At 38.1% G+C, this 23,274-nt stretch overlaps 2 protein-coding genes across 2 annotated transcripts in view; one reads left to right on the top strand and one right to left on the bottom strand.

Moving 5' to 3' along the window:
• Positions 1-3,375, top strand: part of NECAB1 (N-terminal EF-hand calcium binding protein 1) — a 60,562-nt gene extending 57,187 nt beyond the window's left edge. The window contains exons 11-12 of the mRNA XM_075495468.1: positions 242-333; positions 3,316-3,375. Coding sequence (XP_075351583.1) covers positions 242-333; positions 3,316-3,344 — 121 coding nt within the window. The 3' untranslated portion in view covers positions 3,345-3,375. The remainder of the gene's footprint in view (positions 1-241; positions 334-3,315) is intronic.
• A 3,764-nt stretch (positions 3,376-7,139) lies between these two features.
• C2H8orf88 (chromosome 2 C8orf88 homolog) lies at positions 7,140-21,390 on the bottom strand. The gene is made up of 5 exons (XM_075495744.1): positions 21,312-21,390; positions 20,412-20,482; positions 16,240-16,324; positions 11,695-11,801; positions 7,140-7,178 (listed from the first exon to the last, which is right to left on the bottom strand). The coding sequence occupies exons 1-5, from the start codon at positions 21,388-21,390 to the stop codon at positions 7,140-7,142; spliced, it is 381 nt and encodes a 126-aa protein (XP_075351859.1).
• Between the last annotated feature and the right edge of the window lie 1,884 nt (positions 21,391-23,274).

Raw genomic sequence — 23,274 nt, forward strand, 5'->3', positions numbered from 1 at the left:
GGTCACAACCACGAGATGAGCATCAGGGTAACAGTTAAGCATACAGAAAAAAATGTGTGTTTAATATAACGTGCAGGAACTTCACAGCTTATCTGGTCTCCTCTCCCACTATGATAGTTTTCTACATTTTGAAGCACAAAATCTCTGTGATAGCATTAATTGTAAAATCTCTGATGCTCATAAAATTTTTTAGCCCATTTAAAAAACTCGATTCTTATTCTCATTTTTTACAACTATTTAGCCACCTTCAAATGAATTACAGCAAGACGTTCCAAAGAAGTAACGTGGACTTCTTGGAAAGTCCAGAGCTCATCACAACAATGCTAGTCCCTGGTAAATATCAATTTTTCACATTATTTTGTTTATTCCATGTGAAGAGTTCTGCTATATTAGTATGTTCCATATGCGGGACCACTGCATAATATCACCCTTAGTCAGATTTTCTTTGGTAAAGTATGAAGGAGAAAGGGACTCCAAATGTTTTCATTTTAAGCACAGAAACACAAAATGCATCAGCAAGAATAAGACCCACAATGCTTTATTTTATATAGTGGAAAGTTATGCTAGCATATACTATTTAAGAAAATATCTAGAATAAACAATACTATTTGTGATCAGTAAAATAGACTCTGTTTAAGATTTTCAGGCAAAATATTGCTTGCTGATGAAGACTTCAGGTTAATCATATTTACATTAACTGACGCAAGTCTTAATTACTAATAATTTCTATTTACTAATCAACTTATTGTACATGCTTCCTGCTATGTTAAAAAGGGGAAACAACAAACTACTTTGAAAAAGCAAGGTGTTAATGATTCCAAGTTACTACTTCTAATACAAACCAATGAGCATGCAACATCATCTTCCTCAGAGAAATGATAGTTAAAAGAGACAGTGCAGGATGAAGCAAAGCAAGCATCAGTCCCATATTTTCGGAAGGAGGACAGCAAAATTTTTATCTTAGGCAACACAAATCTATTACAATGAAACCCTAATTTCCCCTATGTCTGAGTACAGACTAAATTTAAAATAATAAAACCCCACCTAGTAGAAAAAAAATTACTAGTCCTGTACCAGGGATTTCTCCTTAAAAGAATCCAGCCAAGACATTTTCGGACCTCATGTGCCTGATCTGAATACACAATTATATGCCAGAGATTCCTGCAGTATCAGGAGATTGCACTTAATGAACCAAGAATCCCTTCAAATCTTGTATCTTACTGGGAAATTGCTGGATTTAAGACAAACTTGGCTGTAGGAAACAACGCAGCCTTTTCCCAAACTTCTGTTGTGTCCAAGAGCTAGACTGGGTATGACCCAGGAGTGTTCCAGGGGCAGTTTACTCACAGTCAAAGTACAATTAACATAAAATAAAGTGTAAACATCATTTATAAATGCCTAAATATAGAAGTGTCTGAAATCGGATTCAAAATGCTCGTTAAAGCATCGACTCTGCCTGCTAAGACGGATTTCAGTCTGCAGCACTCCATCCTGGCAGACAGTTCCCATAGAAACAGCATTTCTCACCGTGCACCCGTGCTGGGGGGGCAATGGGAAGTAATGCAATCACTGTTATTTTTACCATTTCATGGATTATCTATTATTTAGAGATCTGTGCAGACATTTGAACTTTTGTTTCATGGGAAGTACTTCCCATATTTGATCTATACAAATCATATTTGTATTTGAAAGACAGAAAATGTTTCATGAAGTAAAAAATGATGGCTGCAATGCTACCAGTATACTCTCTGAAAGAATTTTAGACACCATAAAGTGATACCACTGTAAAATCAGGAAAAAACCCAACCTGTCTGCAACTAGCACATAGATAGGCTCTATTTAAAAAACAAATTTACCCTAGCTCAGACACATCTACAGTTTTTTACACATCTGGTTAACTAAGAACTGAAACAATTCTGGATTGTAATCTGAATCTGATTCAAAGATTACAACCCAAGAGTGCTCACTCGCATGATTAATTCAAATTAATAAGGACACACTTACCTGGCTAAGAATGATTCAAGAAGACATGGGATTTCAAGACTGTTAGATCCAGTATTATCCTAAAGCGAATTTATTTACCATCAGTTAATAGGAACCACAACCTATTATAATCACTTGCACACCTGTTAACTGACCAAGTTGCTTCAGGCCAATCTACCAGGGTGGCATCAATTCATCTTCAGTGAATGGCTAATCTTTATATAAGATCTGGACTTGAGGACACTAGGGAACCTTTTGGTGAAGAAAACAAAATTGAACCATTGAACCATCGGGGAAAACCATTGAACGCTTATGACACTGTAATCCATGAAATAAACTGTTAAATTGTCGGGTTTTTGGCCAAAATTCATTAATCCACTGATGTATCAGAGACTACTAGGCTTTCATAGCCCAAATTCAGGTAGGATTCTTCAGTATCTTCTCAACATTCTTCTTCAAGAATAACATTTTTCAGAAAAATGCCATACATGGAAGGATTTATGGACACATTCACAGAAACAAGTTGTGTTAATGAATTTAATCCCCAACCTGTGCAGTGCAAAACCTACTGAGCCTAGAACACCCCTCCACTAAGGGGACGTGGCATCTCAGATACAGTCACAATCCCTTTCCTTCCTTCCTTCCTGTCTCTCTCCATAAATCTTGTGGTTCCTCTCTGCAAAAGGTTCAATTTCAAAAGGGCAAAGGGGAGGAACTGTGGGCAACAAGTATAAATGTGTTTCACTCCAGCCCTCTCTATAATCTGGTGATTACAGATCTTCTTTTATGGGAATGACATTTTACAAGCCCATCAATTCTCTCAGTTTTGGGGCAAAACACTCTTAATTCCTAGACATGTGTAAAAAGAACAGCACAAGGTTTGAATAACGTCACCAGGAAAGAAAGTCATTAAAGGCAGCACAACCACCCAGGGGACACAGTGCTCAGCTAAAATACTGACATGCGCAGCAGAACAGGAGTGAGGATTTATGTGGTTTGCTCTCTGGGATCTGGGTGCTTAATTCTATGCAACAGCACCTATCACATGTTAATGCTTCTTTGGATGTTATCAAAAAGAGATATAAATTCTTGTGCTAAAGCCACCCCCCCACCAATTATACTCAGCTCTCCTAGTATTTTAAGTGTTCTTCCCCTGCCTGCAGAGGTTTTGTCCTTGAAAGTGTGCAGCTTTCAAATAAAGTAGTATTAGCTGCATATATAAATGAACGTTTCTTAATATACGTTATAGCTATTTTATTTAGGATTTTTAGAAAAGGTAGAAAAAGAAATACTGTTTATATTAACAAATAACTAAATTCTCCTCTCTTTCAGCATCGTGGTGGGTCCTCAATAACAACTAGAAACTGTGCTTCCAAGTAATGCTAATGTTGCATTGTTTTTCATTACAATAACATTCGTATAGCAGTGTACAGGTGTGCTGGGTTATGAATTTCTGATGTGACACTGTTTGTTATTATGGATGTGATCTTCTCCATTTTAAAATATGGAAAACTGCACATTTATTATCTTCTTCTTGTAACTAGTTCAGTGAAATGATACATTCTAAAGCTGAAGTAAGACAACTATGCTAAACTGTTTATTGTGTATATTCAGTCCAAACTGTCACAGAAAAGTGCATCTTGATTGGTATGACTAAATATTTGTGGAAAGTTTTAGTCTTACGTTAATAAACAATTGTTACTTAACGCTGCTGTTTTCTCCTTTTACAGAAGAAACAGGTATGAACATGAATGCACATTTTCATAAATGTCATACTTCAGAGAAGCTGCAAGTCATTAATTAGGAAAATAAACATAGGGACAACTTTTTGTGTTAATACAGAACTTTACAGGAAATTTTCTGCCCACAACATGACAAGGCAGTACCATTTTCTCTTCGCAGCCTCTAGCCCCTACCCTCGCAAAAGGAAATATGTCTGCCTGACTGCGAAGCTGCTGTGGATCCACAGACTTAACATTTCACAGCCAATTTGCTTTGAACCCCATGTCCTGAACACTCAGAAAATATTTTCATTAGATCACTGGCAGCTCACTGAAAAGTCATTAGAAAAAATGCTGTTTGAACGTAAATAGCCATAAACCTGGAAGTAGAAATACTTTCTTCCCCAAGAAGTCTTGCTGTTGTCCCTTGCACCTGAGCCGTAGATGTCTCCTCCTAAGAATGAAAGGCAAGTGACTATGGTAACCTCACACCTCCACGACAGGTTGACAAGCTCTACATGCTAAATGACCACTCTCTCCACTCATCTAGCAGTCCAAAGTTACAAACAGTACCCAAAAAGTAACTTAAAATTCATATTCAATAAAATATCTTCTTAACTGTAGGATTTACCCATTTGTATTTCAACTCAACTAATACATTACCATATGTAATCAAAAGTGGGGAATTTAGACTACAAATGAGCAATCTTCATTGCAGTAAGGTTCCATATTCCAGAAGCTATGACAAGGATTGAGCTCAAGATTAAGAAAGGTGTCACATTCGCTGGTCACAAGTGGTGTTCTCCAGGGCTCTGTGTTGGGGCCAGTTCTGTTTAATATCTTTATCAATGATCTGGACGAAGGGATCAAGTGCACCCTCAGTAAGTTTGCAGATGAGACAAAGTTGTGCAGAAGTGTTGATCTGCTTGAGGGGAGGAAGGCTCTGCAGAGGGACCTGGACAGGCTGGATCAATGGGCCAAGGTCAATTGTATGAGGTTCAACAAGGCCAAGTGCAAGGTCCTGCACTTGGGCCACAACAACCCCATGCAACGTTACAGGCTTGGGGAAGAGTGGTTGGAAAGCTGCCAGGCAGAAAAGGACCTGGGGGTGTTGGTTGACAGCCGCCTGAATATGAGCCAGCAGTGTGCCCAGGTGGCCAAGAAAACCAACAGCATCCTGGCGTGTATCAGAAATAGTGTGGCCAGCAGGACTAGGGAAGTGATCGTGCCCCTGTACTGGGCACTGCTGAAGCCGCACCTCGAATACTGTGTTCAGTTTTGGGCCCCCCACTACAAGAGAGACATTGAGGTGCCGGAGTGTGTCCAGAGAAGGGCAACGAAGCTGGTGAAGGGTCTGGAGCACAAGTCTTCTGAGGAGCGGCTGAGGGAACTGGGGTTGTTTAGCCTGCAGAAAAGGAGGCTGAGGGAGACCTTATTGCTCTCTGCAACTACCTGAAAGGAGGTTGTAGAGAGGTGGGGGTCGCTCTCTTCTCCCAGGTAACAAGTGATAGGACAAGAGGAAATGGCCTCAAGTTGCACCAGGGGAGGTTTAGACTGGATATTAGGAAATTTTTCTTCACCGAGAGGGTTATCAAGCATTGGAACAGGCTGCCCAGGGAAGTGGTTGAGTCACCATCCCTGGAGGTATTTAAAGGACGTTTGGATGAGGTGCTTAGGGACATGGTGTAGTGGTGGACTTGGTAGTGTTAGGTTTACAGTTGGACTCGATGATCTTAAAGGTCTTTTCCAACCTATACGATTCTGTGATTTAAGTACCTGCGTGTGACCAAGGCATCTTAGCTCCTATTGTATCAATGGAGTTCTGCCTAAACAAAGGCATCTAGCACATGTGAGATGCTCTAGGGCATCCCAACTGCTCTCCAGCTCCCAGCTGAGAAGGAGGTGAGTTACCTGTAGGTTGTATGTCATTTATGCCAGCCCCATGCAGCTGCTTCAGACATCCTACATGTCTTGGATGACACCAGATGCCTACCGTTAGGCAACTGAAACCCTTTGCCAATAAAGTCAATGGAGTTTAGGTTCTCTAAGCAAATGTGGATGTCAGAAAGTGATGCCTACACACCTAAATTTAGGTGCCCACGTTAGAGACAAATTTCACCTTTAACTCTTCTTACAGTAACTCAGCAAAAGTGAATGCTTTTAGTATGGAGGTCCAAAGCTTTCCCATATTGATATGATCCAACTACAGATCTGTTCATTCTTAAAAAGGCACCCAAATAGCCATATTACACTCACAAATGACAGATCACTGAAAGTTTAAAGGTTTCTTGTCTTTAGCAAAGTAAAAGTAAAACTACTCATATTCCTGAAGATTTGGCTGGCTTTTTTCCTATGCCAAGATGTCAGTCTAGTGTATAGCATGTTTTCATTTGTCACTACTGATCTACCGACAAAGAAAATACAGTGACATGTGACACTGCTGGAGGGTAAATCCTTAAGTGAAAACTGACACACTACACTGAGGTTTACGACATTTTTCCTTTTCACTGGATAAACTGTATTAAAGTTATTCTTAAAATAACCTGCTTTAGAACTTCATGTCAATTAGGTGCTGGAGAGGGGAAAAAGTTCTCCTTTTCTTTCTCCTTGAAAAGGTCATTCTCCTTTGTGTATTTACTAGTAAACAAACACTTTGATAACCAGACACAAGAGCAAGTTTGAGAAGTTTCACAGAAGAGTTTTGAGAGCTACACACAGAAATTGCCTTCACCACATACTGGGGAAAAAGATCCCTAGGACTCACTCTAAAAAACTCCCAGTGATTAAAAAAAAACAACCGACCAAACAAACAAACAAGATTTCAGTTCTTTGTAACATTACTAACATTACTTGTAAACAATATACAAATAGAATACACTGGAAGCTTATTTTAATTGACTAACTGCTGCTAAACATAAAAGAAACTTAATTCAAACAAGTTTATTTGCATAGTTCAGGGAAAGAAATCTAGTGTCTATCAAATGCAACTTGAAAAGATTTCTGCACCATTACGATTACCATTCAACACATTCTCATTTAGCTTCTCATTTGACACAGCCAGTATTTGTTGTTGCATTATTACTGCTACGGAAAGGAGGTGAGAGCAAGCAAAAAGCCCCAGTCAAGTACTGGTTTAGAATTTATCGTCAGACAAACTACATGGCTACATAACACAGACAATTCAAGAACAAAATTCCGTCACAGCAAAATGTAAAATTATTTATTTCACTGTAATTGCATTACCATCTCAGGCATTACAAATTAAAGGTTTGACTTTTAAAGCATTCTGGCAATTACAGGAAGAAACAGGCATTTCTGTAAGTTTCACAGGGTCCTACTTTCATCTGTAGGCACCCAAGTACCTTCAAAAATCTTAAAGATCTACATCAGACGCAGCTCCTTCACTGATGGATTTCTCATCTTCCAAACAACCTGTCACTTCTTGCATATGTCAGTAAAAGGGTTGCTCTTTTCCTGTAAGACAAACAAACCCTCAAATTACCTCAGTTATAAGAGGTCATTTAAACAAGTTTTCATTGGTCTGCTTAAAACCATTTTCTACTCTATGTACATTTAACATTTTGATATTTTTTTGATTAATGCAAACAGTTCTACTTTCATTAATCATAGAGACTTAATCTGAAATCTTCCTGGCAGACTTTGTCAACACAGTAACATCAATTCAGTTCAAATGCTGAGCTATGTATAGGTAGGCCTGATCCCCACATCTCAAAAAATCACCATGTCTTTTGCGACAAATGCAACCCACAGCCCACTAACTGTAACAGCAGCATCTCCCTTGTACAAATCAGTCGAGGAAGCCTTCTCCATCTGAAAATACAGCTTTCACTCATAGATGGGCACATGCTTCAAGCAATGACCTCAAAAATTCAGAACTAGGGAAGTCTTAAGATGGGCAACAACTGCCTGAATACTCAATTCAGCGGCAAACTGTTGACAACCACCTGCTCCTAAATACAAGCTCACTGACATGTTGTAGGATTGTCTGTCCTCATTAGAAGTTTATCTGGAGGACTCCTTCTGCCCCTTTTAAGCATCGTTCATTTAATTTACACATGCATCTCATGGATCCCTCTGGTTTCTATGCAGAAAAATGGGTGACATGGGATCAGTCAACACACTGGAATTTTCCCATGTAACTACAGAATCTGCTGCATGAAGGCAACTAAAGTGCAGAGGAAAGACGATGGATAATGGTACAACTGAACACCACTTACTGTTCACTGTAAGTAAATTAAGTGGGTTTGCACACTCCACTGAAAGCAAGTCCTGAATAATGATATCACCAGGATACAAACACTCTACTATCATTTCTAGTACTGCTCTACCAAAAGAGCACTGTCTTTAGATGACTTATCAGGATGCCACAAGCAAAACTGCACAGAAATCCACCTCAATGCTTACCTCAGAGATCTCAGAAACAGCAACATTCAGATAACTTCTCACTATCATGTCAGCTCTGCTACAGGACGTCCTTAGAATTACTGTATCTCTCCCACCCTTCTAGAAACCTCAAGACTATGAGGAAGATTTTTTATTTATTTTTTAACTAATGGGAACATCCAAAAAGATCTGATGAAAGAGACACATCTTTCACAGCCTCCCCAAACCAATTGTTTTTTCACTGTGAGGGTGACCAAGCACTGCAACAGGTTGTGCAATCTCTTCAGAGAGAGGTTGTGAAGTCTCTGCCTGTGGAGATACTCAAAACCTTACCGGACACGATCCTGGGCAATCTGCTCTAGCTGACTCTGCCTGAGCAGGGGGGTTGGACTAAGTGATCTCAAGAGGTCCCTTCCAAACTAAATGATTCTGGGAAATTCATTAAAAGCTACCAAAATCATGCTTAGGAAAGAAAAACAAACAAACAAGGAAAAAAAAACAACTAACCCAAAACAAAGCTGTAGATTATAATTCTGTCTCATCACTAAACAGATTAGAAAGAAACAGCACCTGGAAAACACTGTTTGCATCAAAGCTAAAGCTGTTTGTACTTGTTCTATAGGCTTTCTACTATTAACTTGTTCCCTGCTTCAGTGAGGAATGCTCAAACTCTGACATCCAGTCTCAATAAGCAAGGTGTCACACAAAGCAGGCAATTTAACATGACAGGCTGATAGGCTGATGTCACTGTGCTGCACCAGAAGGAGCCTGAAATCACTGCCTTTTATGGATAAATTAGTTCTGAATTTATCTTCACTTTTTCTTTGACTCCAGGTGCCTTCTCAGATTACATGGTCAAGAATTATAAAATGCTTTTCCTCCAATCTACATATTATAAGACGTATTAAACCCATTAGGGTTTTAAGAAAAACGGCTCAATCCTTTTATGGGATATTGGGCTCAGACTATTCTTATTTGAGATAAACCCTCTCCTGGATAGAAAAATTGCTTATTCAGTGTCACTGTTTTAAGAAGACCTATACACCAACAAGCTCAGCATTCTGAACAGACAGAGGCCTCTCCTATTTCCACGTTGACTAATCAGTCCTGTATTTCATTCAAGTCTCACTAGAAATGTTTTCCAAGAGATGCATCTAACTCAGAAGAGGAAATAACGCAGGTCTTTGTCCCATAAAATGTTTGTAGTTATTGGTGTTTTTTCTTCTAATTTTGAAATGTGTTTTATAACTCCTCATTCTTCAAATTCAACATAAATCTTTTCACACTGAGACCTGAGAGTAAGATCCATTAGTTGACAGGCCAAGACAAGTCTAAGGCATTTCTGGGTAAGATTCAGCTTCTATTCTATTTAAGGATTCTTATATTTGGATTCCCATACAGAAAAACTTAACATCTCAAAGTGCTTCAATCTTTTTATAGAAAGTGACTAGCTGGGTAGGGTTCAGATGTCCCACAAATAGAATTTTTACTTCAGTATATGGCAATGGGATTTCTAACAAGGTTCATCTACTTTAACTGAGATCTTACAATGTTCTTGGAAACAATGGTAATTTTTTCCTCTTCCTTGACAATAAGGAAACTGCTTAGTGAAAAAGCTGGTATAGCCATGCAGACACACAAAATACATCTTAAGACAGTCCACAAAGAACTTGTATGTTTAATTCATGTAAATATGCCTCCAAACAAACTCCCAAATTACTAAAAATTCAATGTCTACACTAAAATTCAACACTAGAATACAACAGTGGATAGTTTTATCCTATATTAACAGCAAAACATTTATTCTAGTCAATTCAGAAAAAAAAAGTACAGACCATCACTGGCCAAGTTTCATACATATAATGTGGAACTAACTTCTGAAGTATAACTGGCAAGCTAATAATATCACCTTTATATAGTAATGAGACAGTATACTTGCAATACCCCTTTCAACACTGTCTCCAAGATCACACAGCGAATTCAGCAGCTTTTGCTTTCTTTTAATGAGAACAGGATTTTTTTTCCCTTAGCTTCCTACTCAACCATCCATACTTTGTGCTTAAGACACCAATAATGATAGCTGTGATACACTTTATGTTATTCTAACACATCATCCTGACTAATAAGGGTTTGTAATTTACCCATCCCCTCTGGCAGCTGAATAGAATCGGAAAACTTACTGCTTTTTTATCTGTATGATAAACTAGCATAGGCAGGTGGGGACTTATTTACATATGACTAACACAAAGCAGAGGAAAGACTTTAAGAGCAGGCCTCACAAACAGTGAGATACTCTTATTTCTAAAGACAAGACTATATATAACTGGATATACACTTATGACATCATCCTACAGACATAGATCCTCCAGCCCCAAAACAATCTCTTAAAACACATGCAATCCATCTTGGCTTGCACCAGTTTTTACTATCCTTATTTCCCTCTACCCAAATTATTTGCAATTTAGCGATGTCATGAGCAATTTTAGAGTTCATTTGTCCACTGATTCCATTTCTGCGGGGGTCCTCCTTTACCTATGAACATAACCATGTGAAAGTACATATAATCAAAATTTGCCCCCCTTAGGAACTCAAGGGACAGGAAGAGGGGGGAAAAAAGTTAGGAAATTCAAGAGTTGAAACTTTCCTACCTGCAGGCAGCTTTTCAAACAAGTAAAGCTTTCATCTTGAAGACAAATATAACAGAAAGATGTAAAAAGTAAGATCAGGGAAGGCCGATTACTGTCATATATTAGTTTGTTTTTCCAAAGAATAGAAATTTTAAAAGTTTAAAACTGCCTCAAATTGTGGCCAACACAGTAGTCATCTGGACAAACTTCTCCAGGACAGGAAGCCTATTTCTAGAAGAACTACACCCTGATGGCCTCAAAAGCAGCCTAGTATGTAGCCTTATTTGATATTATGATGTTTATACCCAAGAACATTTTCCCACACTTGGCGTGTGGAATGCGAACCATTAGATTTTTTTTCTCTTAGCATACAAAGTATCTGAGGATTATTTCATCTCAAAGGTTAAGGTGGCACTCCTGGATATCCTTCACATTCATTTCTATTCATTTCTCCCTGACAACACAAACCAGAGATAATGGTAACACAAACTGCATTAAGCTCATTACTAGTTTTGTAGTGGATGCTAATGCATGGACAAATTAAACACTGGAATCAGACTTTCACCAAGCCAGAAATTTATCAAGATTGTTCTCTTTTATTTTGAAAAGACAGACATGGAATTCACATAGAATACCAAAGCTATGTACTGTGATTTCATAGCAGGAAGCTTTAATATGATTTCATACTCACTTTAAATTTGGAAGCATACCTGATCTTTTTCCTGAAAACAAAGAAAAAACCCTTTTCCTTTGTATGGTACTTGCCACAGTAACATGCCAAATACCGACTGGGGAAGTTATGTACAGTAAAAGCAACAGAGCTGAACTACACAATCTGTCTTTTGAAGGTTTTATCAGTTTGGCAGGCTAGTCTGAAGAAAAATGTCTCCTATCAAATGGTTTGTCAAAACCTCCAAGACTCTTTTTATAACTTCACTTAATACAAAAAATGCACTTACTGGCTTTTCAAGTACAATTGGATGATCAGGAAGAAACTCTGGCTTCTTCTGAGAGAGAGAAACACTTGAAAGTTTCAGAAGGAAATCTCTGCTGTATTTGATCCTTTCTGTGAATATACAAAATTAGTAAGTTTTACGTTGTTTAAGGCATTAAGGTTGGGAATTCAGATTTGGTTTCTTATAGACGGGTGGAAATGCTGCATATGGAATATAAAAATCAATATTAAAACCAGCAGTAATTTAAGTCTGACCTTGCATCAGGACAATTTGTAGTAAAAGAACATTTCACTTTAACTCTATCAGATTGACTTAGTAAATATTGAGGACTATTCCAAGCTAATAAGGGTTTGTTGTTTTAATACAAAAGAATGCAAAAAGGTGAATCCAACCTTACGCTACAGACAGACTCCCTGTATCTTCTTCTAATTAACAGAAACACCACAAACTGGTCTTAAAACCCTAGAAGAAAATCCATTTATAACTCACACCAAAGTGGCATGTTTCTATGGGACAGATAACAAAAACTGAGTCTCTTTTCTTGGAGCTATTAAGTTGATGTCTTTCAACAAGTAAAAGTAATTATGAGAACTGCTGCATGTAAACTGGCAAACGGATTAATACCAATGAAATAGTTTTGAGGGTTTTACACTGAATCAACAAGAGTCAGGGACTTTGCTTAGAACATTGTCCTGGTTTTGGCTGAGATAGAGTTAGTTTTCTTCCTAGTAGCTGGTATAGTGCTGTGTTTTGGATTTTAGTATGAGAATAACATTGATAACATGCTGATGTTTTAGTTGTTGCTAAGTAATGTTTACACTAGTCAAGGACTTTTCAGCTTCCCATGCTCTGCCAGGTGCACAAGAAACTGGGAGGAGGCACAGCCAGGATAGTTGATCCAAACTGGCCAAAGGGCTATTCCATACCATATGATGTCATGCTCAGTATAGAAACTGGGGTGAGTTGGCCAGGGGGTAGCGATTGCTGCTCGAGGACTGGCTGGGCATTGGTCAGGAGGTGGTGAGCGGTTGTATCACTTGTTTTTTTCCTGGGGTTTGTTCCTCTCTCGCTCTCTTGTCTTCCTTTTCATTACAATTTTTATTATTTTTGTGTGTGTGTGTGTGTGTGTGTTCCAATTATTAAACTGTTCTTATCTTAACCCACGAGTTTTCTTACTTTTGCTCTTCCGATTCTCTCCCCAGTCCCACTGGCAGGGGGGAGGGTGAGCGAGCGGCTGTATGGTACTTAATTGCTGACTGGGGCTAAACCACAACAAACATGCATGTTGTCATTTGAGTTTGTACCACTATGTCTACTCTAGCATAGCCTCAGATATGTCTATCCATGTCTGCATTTTAAGCTGATATTCTTAAACAAGAGCAGAAAAAAGAGCAAAGGAATTAGGCAAAGAAGGGACAAACTTTATCTCTGGTCCGTGGTGACAAAGAAGTTCGTTCCTTTAGGAACAATGGGCCTCCTGTAAGCCTGTTACACAGTCACTTGATGGACCACAGTTTTTGCTTCTCAGGCGCCAGGCTGTTGACAAGAGAGGCCACAAAGTCAACCGTGAATGTGATTTTTCCTCCCTTTGACCACAAGTGATTGTAATAACTGCTGAACCTATGTAAGGGCATGAGGATAACTTTAACAAGAGTAGTTTAAAGAACATGAGCATACTTGAAAACTTACAGCTTGGTTTTTTCCCCCCTCGTTTAAAAACATATTAAGACGATGACTTCTGTCAGGCTTTGACATGGTCCCTCACAACATCCTTCTTTCTAAATTGGAGACATATGGATTTGATGGATGGACTGTTCGGTGGATGAGGAAATAGTTGGATGGTCACATCCAGAGGGTAGTGGTCAATGGCTCAATGTCTGGATGGAGATCGGTGACAAGTGGTATCCCTCAGGGGTCCATATTGGGACCAGTACTGTTTAATATCTTCATCAATGACACAGACAGTGGGATCGAGTGCAGCTTCAGCAAGTTTGCAGGCGACACCAAGCTGAGTGGTGGGGTTAACATGCCTGAGGGATGGGATGCCATCCAGAGGAACCTCGACAAGCATCAGAAGTGGGCCCATGTGAGCCTCATGAAGTTCAACAAGGCCAAGTGCAAGGTCCTGCACCTGGGTTGGGGCAACCCCCAGTATCAATACAGGCTGGGGGATGATGGGATTGAGAGCAGCCCTGTGGAGAAGGGCTTGGGGGTACTGGTGGATGAAAAGCTGGACATGAGCCGGCAACATGTGCTCACAGCCCAGAAAGCCAACCACATCCTGGGCTGCACCAAAAGAAGCGTGGCCAGCAGGTCAAAGGAGGTGATTCTGCCCCTCTACTCCACTCTGGTGAGACCTCGCCTGGAGTACTGCATCCAGCTCTGGAGTCCTCAGCACAGGAAGGACATGGACCTGTTGGAGTGGGTCCAGAAGAGGGCCACAAAAATGATCCAAGGACTGGAGCACCTCTCCCATGAGGAAAGGCTGAGAGAGTTGCGGTTGTTCATCCTGGAGAAGAGAAGGCTCCAGGGAGACCTTACTGTGGCCTTTCAATACTTAGGATAATACAATACAACAAGGGGTAATGGTTTTAAACTAAAAGAGGGTAGATTCAGACTAGATAGAAGGAAGAAATTTTTTACGATGAGGGTGGTGAAACAGTGCAACAGGTTGCCCAGAGAGGTGGTAGATGCCCCATCCCTGGAAACATTCAAGGTCAGGTTGGACGGGGCTCTGAGCAACCTGATCTAGTTGAAGATGTCCCTGCTCATTGCAGGGGGGTTGGACTAGATGACCTTTAAAGGTCCCTTCCAACCCAAACTATTCTATGATTCTAAGAGAAAGCAAGGAAGTGACTGAGATAGCAGTAAAAAGCACTTAAGAACTGTAGAGACAGATAATTGAAGGCATGCTCCCAGTGAACAGATATCAAATGGAAATTATTATCTAGAACTTAAGGTACAGCTGGAGATAAAAATGGAGTTCCACTGGAAATTTCACAGTGCGATGGAAGAGAGGAAGCAGGGGGGAGGGGGGAGAGACTTATTTGTAGGCAGTAGCTGAACAACAGGACCTCTAAAGTTGTGTTACTCTGAAGGAAAGGATTACAACAATCAGCAAACAAACAAAAGCCTTTGAAAATAAGTGTTGGAAAACGTTTGACATTATGGACAAATGTGGAGTAGACCCAGGAAGGCATCACAGAGCAATTAACCACTAAAAAAGATCCAAAGTGATGGCTTATACAAAAGACCAGGATCTGATGAGAAGCCATTTAAGATCTTGTAGAACACAATAGTCTCTACACACCACAAGCGGAATCAATGAGAAAGGATCAGAAAGCCACCACCAAACTTGACAAGCCTGACACCCAACTAGATCCAAAGAACAGAACATTATTCTATTTACCAAGATCAAGAATAAAAGAAACTAACCTGAGCCTGAAAGGGGATACATGGAAGACTTACTTTCAAGTCAGTAATACACGACAGTGTAGAATTACTGCTCAAGAACCTGGGTGATGGTAACCTCAGACTGAGGAAAAATAGGAAAGGCTCAATAAAACTTAACAGAATTCTTTCAATTCTTGACTACTAAGAGCAACAGAACAAACCAGGTCTCCAGAGATTACTTAAAGACTGGAGATTACAGATGGAGATTTGAGATGCCTGATTACAGGACGACATTAACAGAAAAAATTGTCTCAATGAACTGATGACCTAACCTGTATCACTGTTGCAGTTCCTGTGATATTTAAGAATGAAGAATTAGGCAGGAAGCAGTGCAGAGGAGGACTGTGAGAATATATTTGGAATCTGAGGTTATCCCTTAATGAAAAAAAGAGTAAAAGTTTGGCTTGTTTAACCTACCAAACCATGACAAAAACACCATTATGCTTTATGAGTGACAGGCAGTACGGAAAGAAAAGCACAAGAAGCAAATCTTAAGGACAGTGTTGACACAAGAACAAACTGTCCAGGACTAATCATAAAAGAAATTAACTGATTTCTAACCATCAGAAAATTAGTATTTCAGACGCACTGTAGTAAGAGTAGGAAAAGGAAGCCAAACTACTGAATTCTTAAATTGGTTGAACACAATAGTCTTAAAGATTGTATGCCATGACTGACCCATGCAACAGGCTAAAGGATGCAACTCAAACCTGTACTTCTACACACAGAAGCAATTTACACAAAAACAGGCTTTTGTGTGAAGAAATTCTTTTATGTTCAAGGTTTTCTCTTCGTTTCGTTGGTTGGGTTTTGTTTTGTTTTTTAAATAAAAAAAAGACAGGTATAACCTTATACGCAAGCAAGTCTACCCGTGGAGGTTTCCCACCTCACTTATGGCCAAGTTTTATATTTTAGAGTATTATGTGAAAAACAGAAGGCTTCCTGTTGCTCTCAAATTGTGGTACAGAAGGAAGCCAAACTCTCAAAGCAGTGGCTAATCAGAAAAAATAATATGCAGCCCACATCTCTTCAAAGTTCAATTGTCTTCCATCCAGAAAATACAATTCTGACACAGATCTCCATGCAGTATTTTACCTTTTTTTGCTTCTGATTCATGCTGTTTTGGTTGACAGGGCATCATAGTTTGAGTTAAGATCTTCACTTCAGTCATTTCAGATAACTAAAATAGGGAGGAAAGAGTTAAACTTTTTTTATATATTTCACAAAATTAAGCTATGAAGCTTGTTTCCTTTAAACATATTAAAATAAGGATGCATGTTTCTGGATTTCTTAAGTTAAAAATAACAGTTGTAGCACAGGTTCAGTAATCAATTTTGCTTTCACCAGTCACCAAGATTTTGAACAATTAATACTTTCTGTGCACAAAGAAAACTGGATTCTGTTCATTTTTTCTACTCCTTGCAAATGAATCACCGTCTTCTTTACAGTATAAAAACAGTCTGAAAAGAAACAGTCTTGCACAAATTAAACTGTAGTCAGAACTGTAGCTATTTATAACAGTTGATGCACCTCTAACTTGAAAGATGAAGGTCCTGCAAAATAACTGCAGAACACTTGTAAAGAGGAATACTGGTGATGTAAAATGACTGAGAAGTTTAATTTGAACTTGTAGAATGTTTGTTGCCCTTGATTACATACAATAAAGGAATAGTTCAATGACCTACAAGCAGTATAGCTAAGCACACTTGAGATAGGAATCTTTTAGACAGAATTTTACAGTGCTATTACTAGTTTTTAAAAAAGAACATGATTATCTCCTCCTTTTCTCTTATCTCACCCAGAACAGAGGCAGAAGCTGCTACACTGGGGAATAATAAAAGCAGGAAGGACTTCCCTTAAGACCAAAAGAGAAACTTGGATTCTCTCACTTAGCAAAAATTGTAAGCATCAGGACCCAACATCTACAGTATAACACTGAGTTCCTTCCAGCTACCAAAACCTTAAAGTGAGTGTTCTGGAAAGTAGGAAAGCAGTTTACTCTCAACAGGTCATCTTGGCTCCCAAAAGGCTCCACAGGTTTGGCTGAGGAATTTTAATCTAATTCTGAGACAGACTGAGGGGGGAAGCAGGGGCAGGAAGAACTGAAAATTTTGGGAAGCATTTGTCAAAAGCAGAAGAGATCCTATTTTCTGAGAGACAACAGTTAACACTGTCCTGTAACTGCACCACCAGCTTTCACGGTGCTCTAAGACTACAAATTGTGAAATGGCAAAATATTTCTAGTATATTATCCACCCTGCTTGCACTTCTATTTTCTGTGGTTGAAATTTATTTATGTTTTCCTGATTTGTCTAAAACTTCTGGGGAAAAAAATCTGAAAAATCTAGGGATTTCAGAGAATGAAATTAGCAGAGAGCCATACTGCTAATTCTAACTGCTTTGTGATGTTCAACTAGCCTTCGCAAGTCTTAGCTATTCAAAGGCTCTTTCCAAGTACAAACAAGGATTTAACACATTCTCAAATCCGCAAGAAAAAGACATGCATGATAAAGCAGAATTTACAGCAATGTGCCAGACAATGTCACCGCAACATTTTTACATTTCTTCCTGCACCATTTCCTATCACATCAGGTCCAAAACTTAACATTTGAGTATCACCACTCACAACAATACTCTCATACATGTTCCTATCTGAAATCCATCTACAAAGAATGGAATCCATCTATAAAGAATATCCCTAGAGCAGGGCATGTATTTCTGAAGTTCAACATCATTTTTAAATGGTAGTTAAGAAGTAGTAAATCAAAACTGATACTGACTGATGGAGACTTTTCAAGCCTGTCTCTCTACCTCAGATAGATCTGAGGTAGTAGACTCAACACTCTCCAGATCTTCTGAAAATTCTTTGCATACCATGAAGGAATAAAAATTATTCTTTGCTTTATATTATCCAGTTAGGGCACAGTGAGTATTCAGGCACTTTCACTCTGAACACCAGTTTGGTGGAAATTCCCTATAATCAAGGCTAACACCTTAGATACAAGCACTATCACTGTGCTCATTATTAACAGTAGCTCTTCTCCACTACCTCTAAGACTTAAGACTAGAAGTTTCAGACTATAAATTCCCCAGATTGTAGTTTTAATTCTGTAATTCACTGTTCTCTATACTCAGAGTTGAACCTAACACTGAGCAGCACTCCTGATGTGCCATAATGATGATTCTTTTTTCCTGGCAGAAGTCTAAGCAGCTTTAAGTGTGCATACTAAATATCCCAGAGTAAAGAAATCTGAAGAATCTGGTTGCCAGATTCTTCTTCAGTTCTTTCACTGCTTTAAGAACCTGGTTTGTCAGAGTTGGCTTTTTTGTTTGTTTGTTTCTAAAGCCTCTTTTATTTTTTAAAATCTATTTATAAGTTAGCGGCAAAAACAATCTGCTTTACTTTTTAAAATCTTCACCATCCACCATGCTTTCCAAAAAGTAACCTGCATTTCCTGTATCCTGACCTGTATCAACTTGAATATTTATTCTCTCTTTAATAGATCTTCACTACGTAAGACTGAATGGTATAAAAAGTTGCAACAAGTTGGTTTTCCTTTAGCAATACTAAGTGTTATGTCAACAGTTGTTCTTGTTTTTCACCTGACAGTGTGTTTAGTGTCATGCTCATTTATCTTCTGTAAAAAGAAATATATTGGAGGAGGAAGGAAAGGGGATAATTAAAGTTTTATGATTGTAGATACGGAGCACTATTATTGTCTTGCCAAAAAGGCAGTAAGATTTAAAGTACCTGAAATACAATAACAATTTTGAAGAACAGGTTCTTGAAGTGAAATATATATATAAATTATTCTGGGAATGGGGACATTATTTCACCGTACCAGGAGCCAAAGAGCAAATGGATAACAACATACAGCTTTCTCAGATCATCACTGACGCTTTTTGAAACATAGAGAATGTTCAGTAATATTCATTAAAGAGTGATAATACACAACTCCATATAATCAGATTCAGGTCCCAATATCTTCAGAACTAGATACTGAATGTTCCTGCTTAGAAAAATATTCTGTGAAACTTCTATGCCAGCCTCCAGGCCAATGCTGCCTATCAACTAGGGGTTCACAGGGTACTAATTAGGTTGTATTTGGAGGTACCCATGAAACAGCTGGCAGTCAAAAGTATTGAAAAGTCTTTTCAATATCCTATGCCCAAGAAAAAGTTTAAAAAAAAAAAAATACAGCTATACTAACATCAAAAAAATACAGTATGTACCTACATGTAGCCAAATACTGATGAAACTGAGTACAACATTGCTGACCACAGGCCTGTTCTAAAATGGAATAGTTTGTTGTCCTAAATACATATTGCTCAAGAGACAAGTATAACTGTTAATTTCCCTATGAGTGATAAGGATAGGCTGCCAATACCTTTACTTTTTTTTTTTTTTTTTTTTTTTAAGTCAAAGGCAGCTTCCAGAAGCTTCATGCAATAAAGGAAGGACTACAGGATTATCAGACCTCCTCTAAAATAAAAAATGGAGGAACAGACACTTGGTCCAACAAAAAAAAATTAAAGCTTTCAATACGCTCTGAAGAACATTCTAATCAGTATCAACAGAAAATCAAATTCAGACTATGAAACATTAAGCATTCCAGTTGGAACACTACAAACTTCATTTTGCAGCAAACGGCTACAATCAATTTCAAGGTTGAAGCACACATTGTACCATGTCTAAAACCAAGTATTTCTGGCAATAAAGCACTAGAGTGCTTCTGGTTTTTTGAAGGCTAAGGATCACTTATTGCTTGGTCCAGCAGAGTCAATGAAACAGAACTACAGAATGCACTGGAACTGTTTAATTATCTACTTTTGTGAAGTTTGCTGCGTCAAATGAATCTGTGCATGTCCTAACAAAACAAAAAAAATTATTTCTAATGTTATTCTTTACACATAATAAGCAAAGACTGAATATGTGTACTTTAAGTTTAAAATAGCTGTCTTAAATTCAATGAAGACTAAAGGAACACCACACAGACTTTCTTAAGACTCTTAAATAAGTAACTCATAAGATGTATTTTTCAGCCACTAGTGCATGCAAATATCAGGGAAAGGCATTGCTGAAACTCATACTTCTTTTTAACACTTCTGACACTGCTTGTTTATAACATACGGATTCAAGGACACTCCTAGGTGGAAATACAATCTACTTTTCATTTGGTAACATAAGGGATCAGCTGACCTCCAAGTCATAACACTCTAGAACACACTCCATCAACTTTGTCATCTACTATTTACTCAATACTCACCCAGTCAACCTTACTCTGCAAACATACTTCAGCGTTGCTAGGTAATTCAGTCTGAAAGTTTAACGCAATGGCTGACACCGGTGAAGATAAGAGAAAACATTAAGAAAAAATATTTTAAATAGACTCCACATTTTTATTTTGTGATACTTGCCACAAGAACATTACTGAAATTCAACTGCAAAGAGATTATGTGGGCATTTATTCACAACTTAAAAGCTCTAAGTCACCATAGGACCATCTTTCCATTTCTTCCATGAATTTTAAACAAAGTAAAAATTTACCATGTCACTTAGCTTCTGTCCACATAAGCACAGCTGTCACTGTTTCTCCGGCCACCAAAAATTTCTAACTTAACAATAATAATAGCTGTAATACTGCAATATCTAGAAGGCATACAGAGATTTAAAAACAAAACCAAAATATATACACCTGACATAAATACTGCATGATTTTTTTCTTTGTATGTTTGTTTGTTTTAAACTTGGATGAAAGCTAGGTAAGAATGGTATGGTACAGTATATTGTACTGGCAATAAAACCTAAACAATAATCTGTTTGTTAAATCATGTGTATTTTATGTTTTCAATAGCAGGAGTCAACTAACCCAAGAAATCCAAATTTAATAAAGAAGCCTGATCCGGCTTTCTGAAGCCAGAATTTCAGATGCCAAGCTAGAAGAACACCAAAAAGAGTTCTGCATAAATCTAATGCAGTTTAAATTCAGATTTTATTACAGAGATGATGTAGTAAGATCAACACACAGCAAGATAGTTATACATTGCTGTAGTTTGAACAAAGTCATTAAAAAAAAAAATCAAAGTCACCTTACACGTCCTTGTTATTTCCTTAAAAGCAACTGAAGCTTTGGCAAAGTGAACTGTATCTTAGCCACGCTACTCACCTTGTTTAGAAGACAGATGATGCACAGGTCGTGCTGGCTGAAGGGATTTACCAATAAACTTTTTAGTTTCCTTTAACATTTTGAAGCATCACACTTTAAAAAAGCAGCAGAAATCAATACAGAGCATTCAGTTTCACATATGGATGTTAAGTGAGAAGAGCAGTCTATCTACCACTCATTAGTTGCATTTGACAAGACGATATACTATTTTTTAGTATCTGGGCAGGAAAAAGAAGAAAGGCCTAACACAGAAGTTTTCTTAAATGATAGAATATGCCAGACAAAATTTGCATAAAGACAGAATCAGACGTGTCTCTCATTTCTCCTTCCAATCAAGCCACCCTAGCTTCTTCTCAAAAAGACTTTTTTCCTGTACGTATGTCTGTACGCTTGGAGAAAGGAGATGGGGACACGTGATGGAAATGAAGGTATTTTCTAACAGTTAATTTAATTCAATGGGTGTTTAATAATTAACATCAGTGTAGCCTCTACAGTTTATACGTATCTCTACATAAACTTGAATAATTGTTTTTTAATATCTACTTTAGTTAAATTAATACAGTTTTGCATCTTCCCACTCAGTTTAGTTGCTACAGAAGCACCAAACACTGCTAAGGTGGTGCTGGCTACAAATCTCTCAGTATAAGTAAACCATCAGTCATAATATCTTAATTCATAATATCTGTATCTAAATTATTCTCCTTCCCACCCCCATTTCCTTTGTCAACTGGTAGATTTCATGATTTGAAGGAACTTCGGCTTTGTTTAGAGAAAAAGAATAGGAGAAACAACAATCAACCCAATAATAATGGTACTGAAATTCTGTTTTCTCTCAGAGACTTCACGGGACAAGGGAAGAATTGTAACAAAAAAGATTCAAAGGAAACTATCATGACTTCAAGAGTTAAAAATATAGAGATTATTGCCCAGTTCCAGTATGGAACAGGAAAAGAGAAGTTAGGCTATTTAAAATATGATCCAGTATCACTCCCCACTTTAATTGGTCTTTGCATTATAGAAAAAAAAAATCATCTATTTACTACGTTATAATCTTTCGAACTTGAACACTGAACTTTCACTAGATTCAAGTAACATTTTTCCAACATAGCCAGTCTGAACCCATTCAGGTCTAGAAAGCAATTGTTAAATGGTTACTCTGTCTGAATTAGAACAGTTGAGCTAAAGCTAGGAAAAAAGTTCTGGTTTGATTCCCTGGTTTTCTTACCTTCTCAACTTAAAAAAGACAGACTTGAAAGCTGTAGTCAAAAGCAACAACAAAAATTGCTGCAAGTGAATGAACTGAGACTACTGACATGGATGATGTATTTCATTTTATCCAGATTAGGAATGCTTGTTTAAACCATATTTATACTAGATACTAAATTTCTGCATAAAGCAATGCAGTAATGATATTTGCATTGGAAGATAAAAGAAAGCAATTTTTCCTCCATACCCTGATTGTACATGGTATGCACACACTTTCTAAAAACAGAAAAAACTGTTTAAGAGGCAGGCCAGCTTCTAGAATGTAGGACACCTGTATTTTTTAAAGCATTCTCCTGTCAATGAAAACAAGATTATTTGTGGTGACAGCAAAGCACCACATTTTGCCCCCTGCAATTTCTATGAGGAGGATGTCTAAGAAACCACACACTCCCAAAGAAAGCAAAACAGAAGAGAATATGAGAGGAAGAGGGTAGTTTGGGCAGGAGTGAAATCAAGTATAGTGTTGTAACAGCTCTATTTCCTCCTTTAAGTTGAAGGAAGAGGCTAGAAAAGATCTCAACAAGTTATCCAGCCCAACCTTCTGGATTAACACAGTGTTCTATCTGACTAATATCAAGAAAAGTGGAGAAAGACTAGTTTTAATAGCTGAGAAACAAACTGCTTCCAGGAGAGACTATTGCTGCAGGGGCACCTCCTGCACCCCAAGACTTCCCCCTTACAAAGACCACATTGCTTC

Source organism: Mycteria americana, chromosome 2 (genome assembly GCF_035582795.1).
Source record: "Mycteria americana isolate JAX WOST 10 ecotype Jacksonville Zoo and Gardens chromosome 2, USCA_MyAme_1.0, whole genome shotgun sequence".
Classification (NCBI taxonomy): domain Eukaryota; kingdom Metazoa; phylum Chordata; class Aves; order Ciconiiformes; family Ciconiidae; genus Mycteria; species Mycteria americana.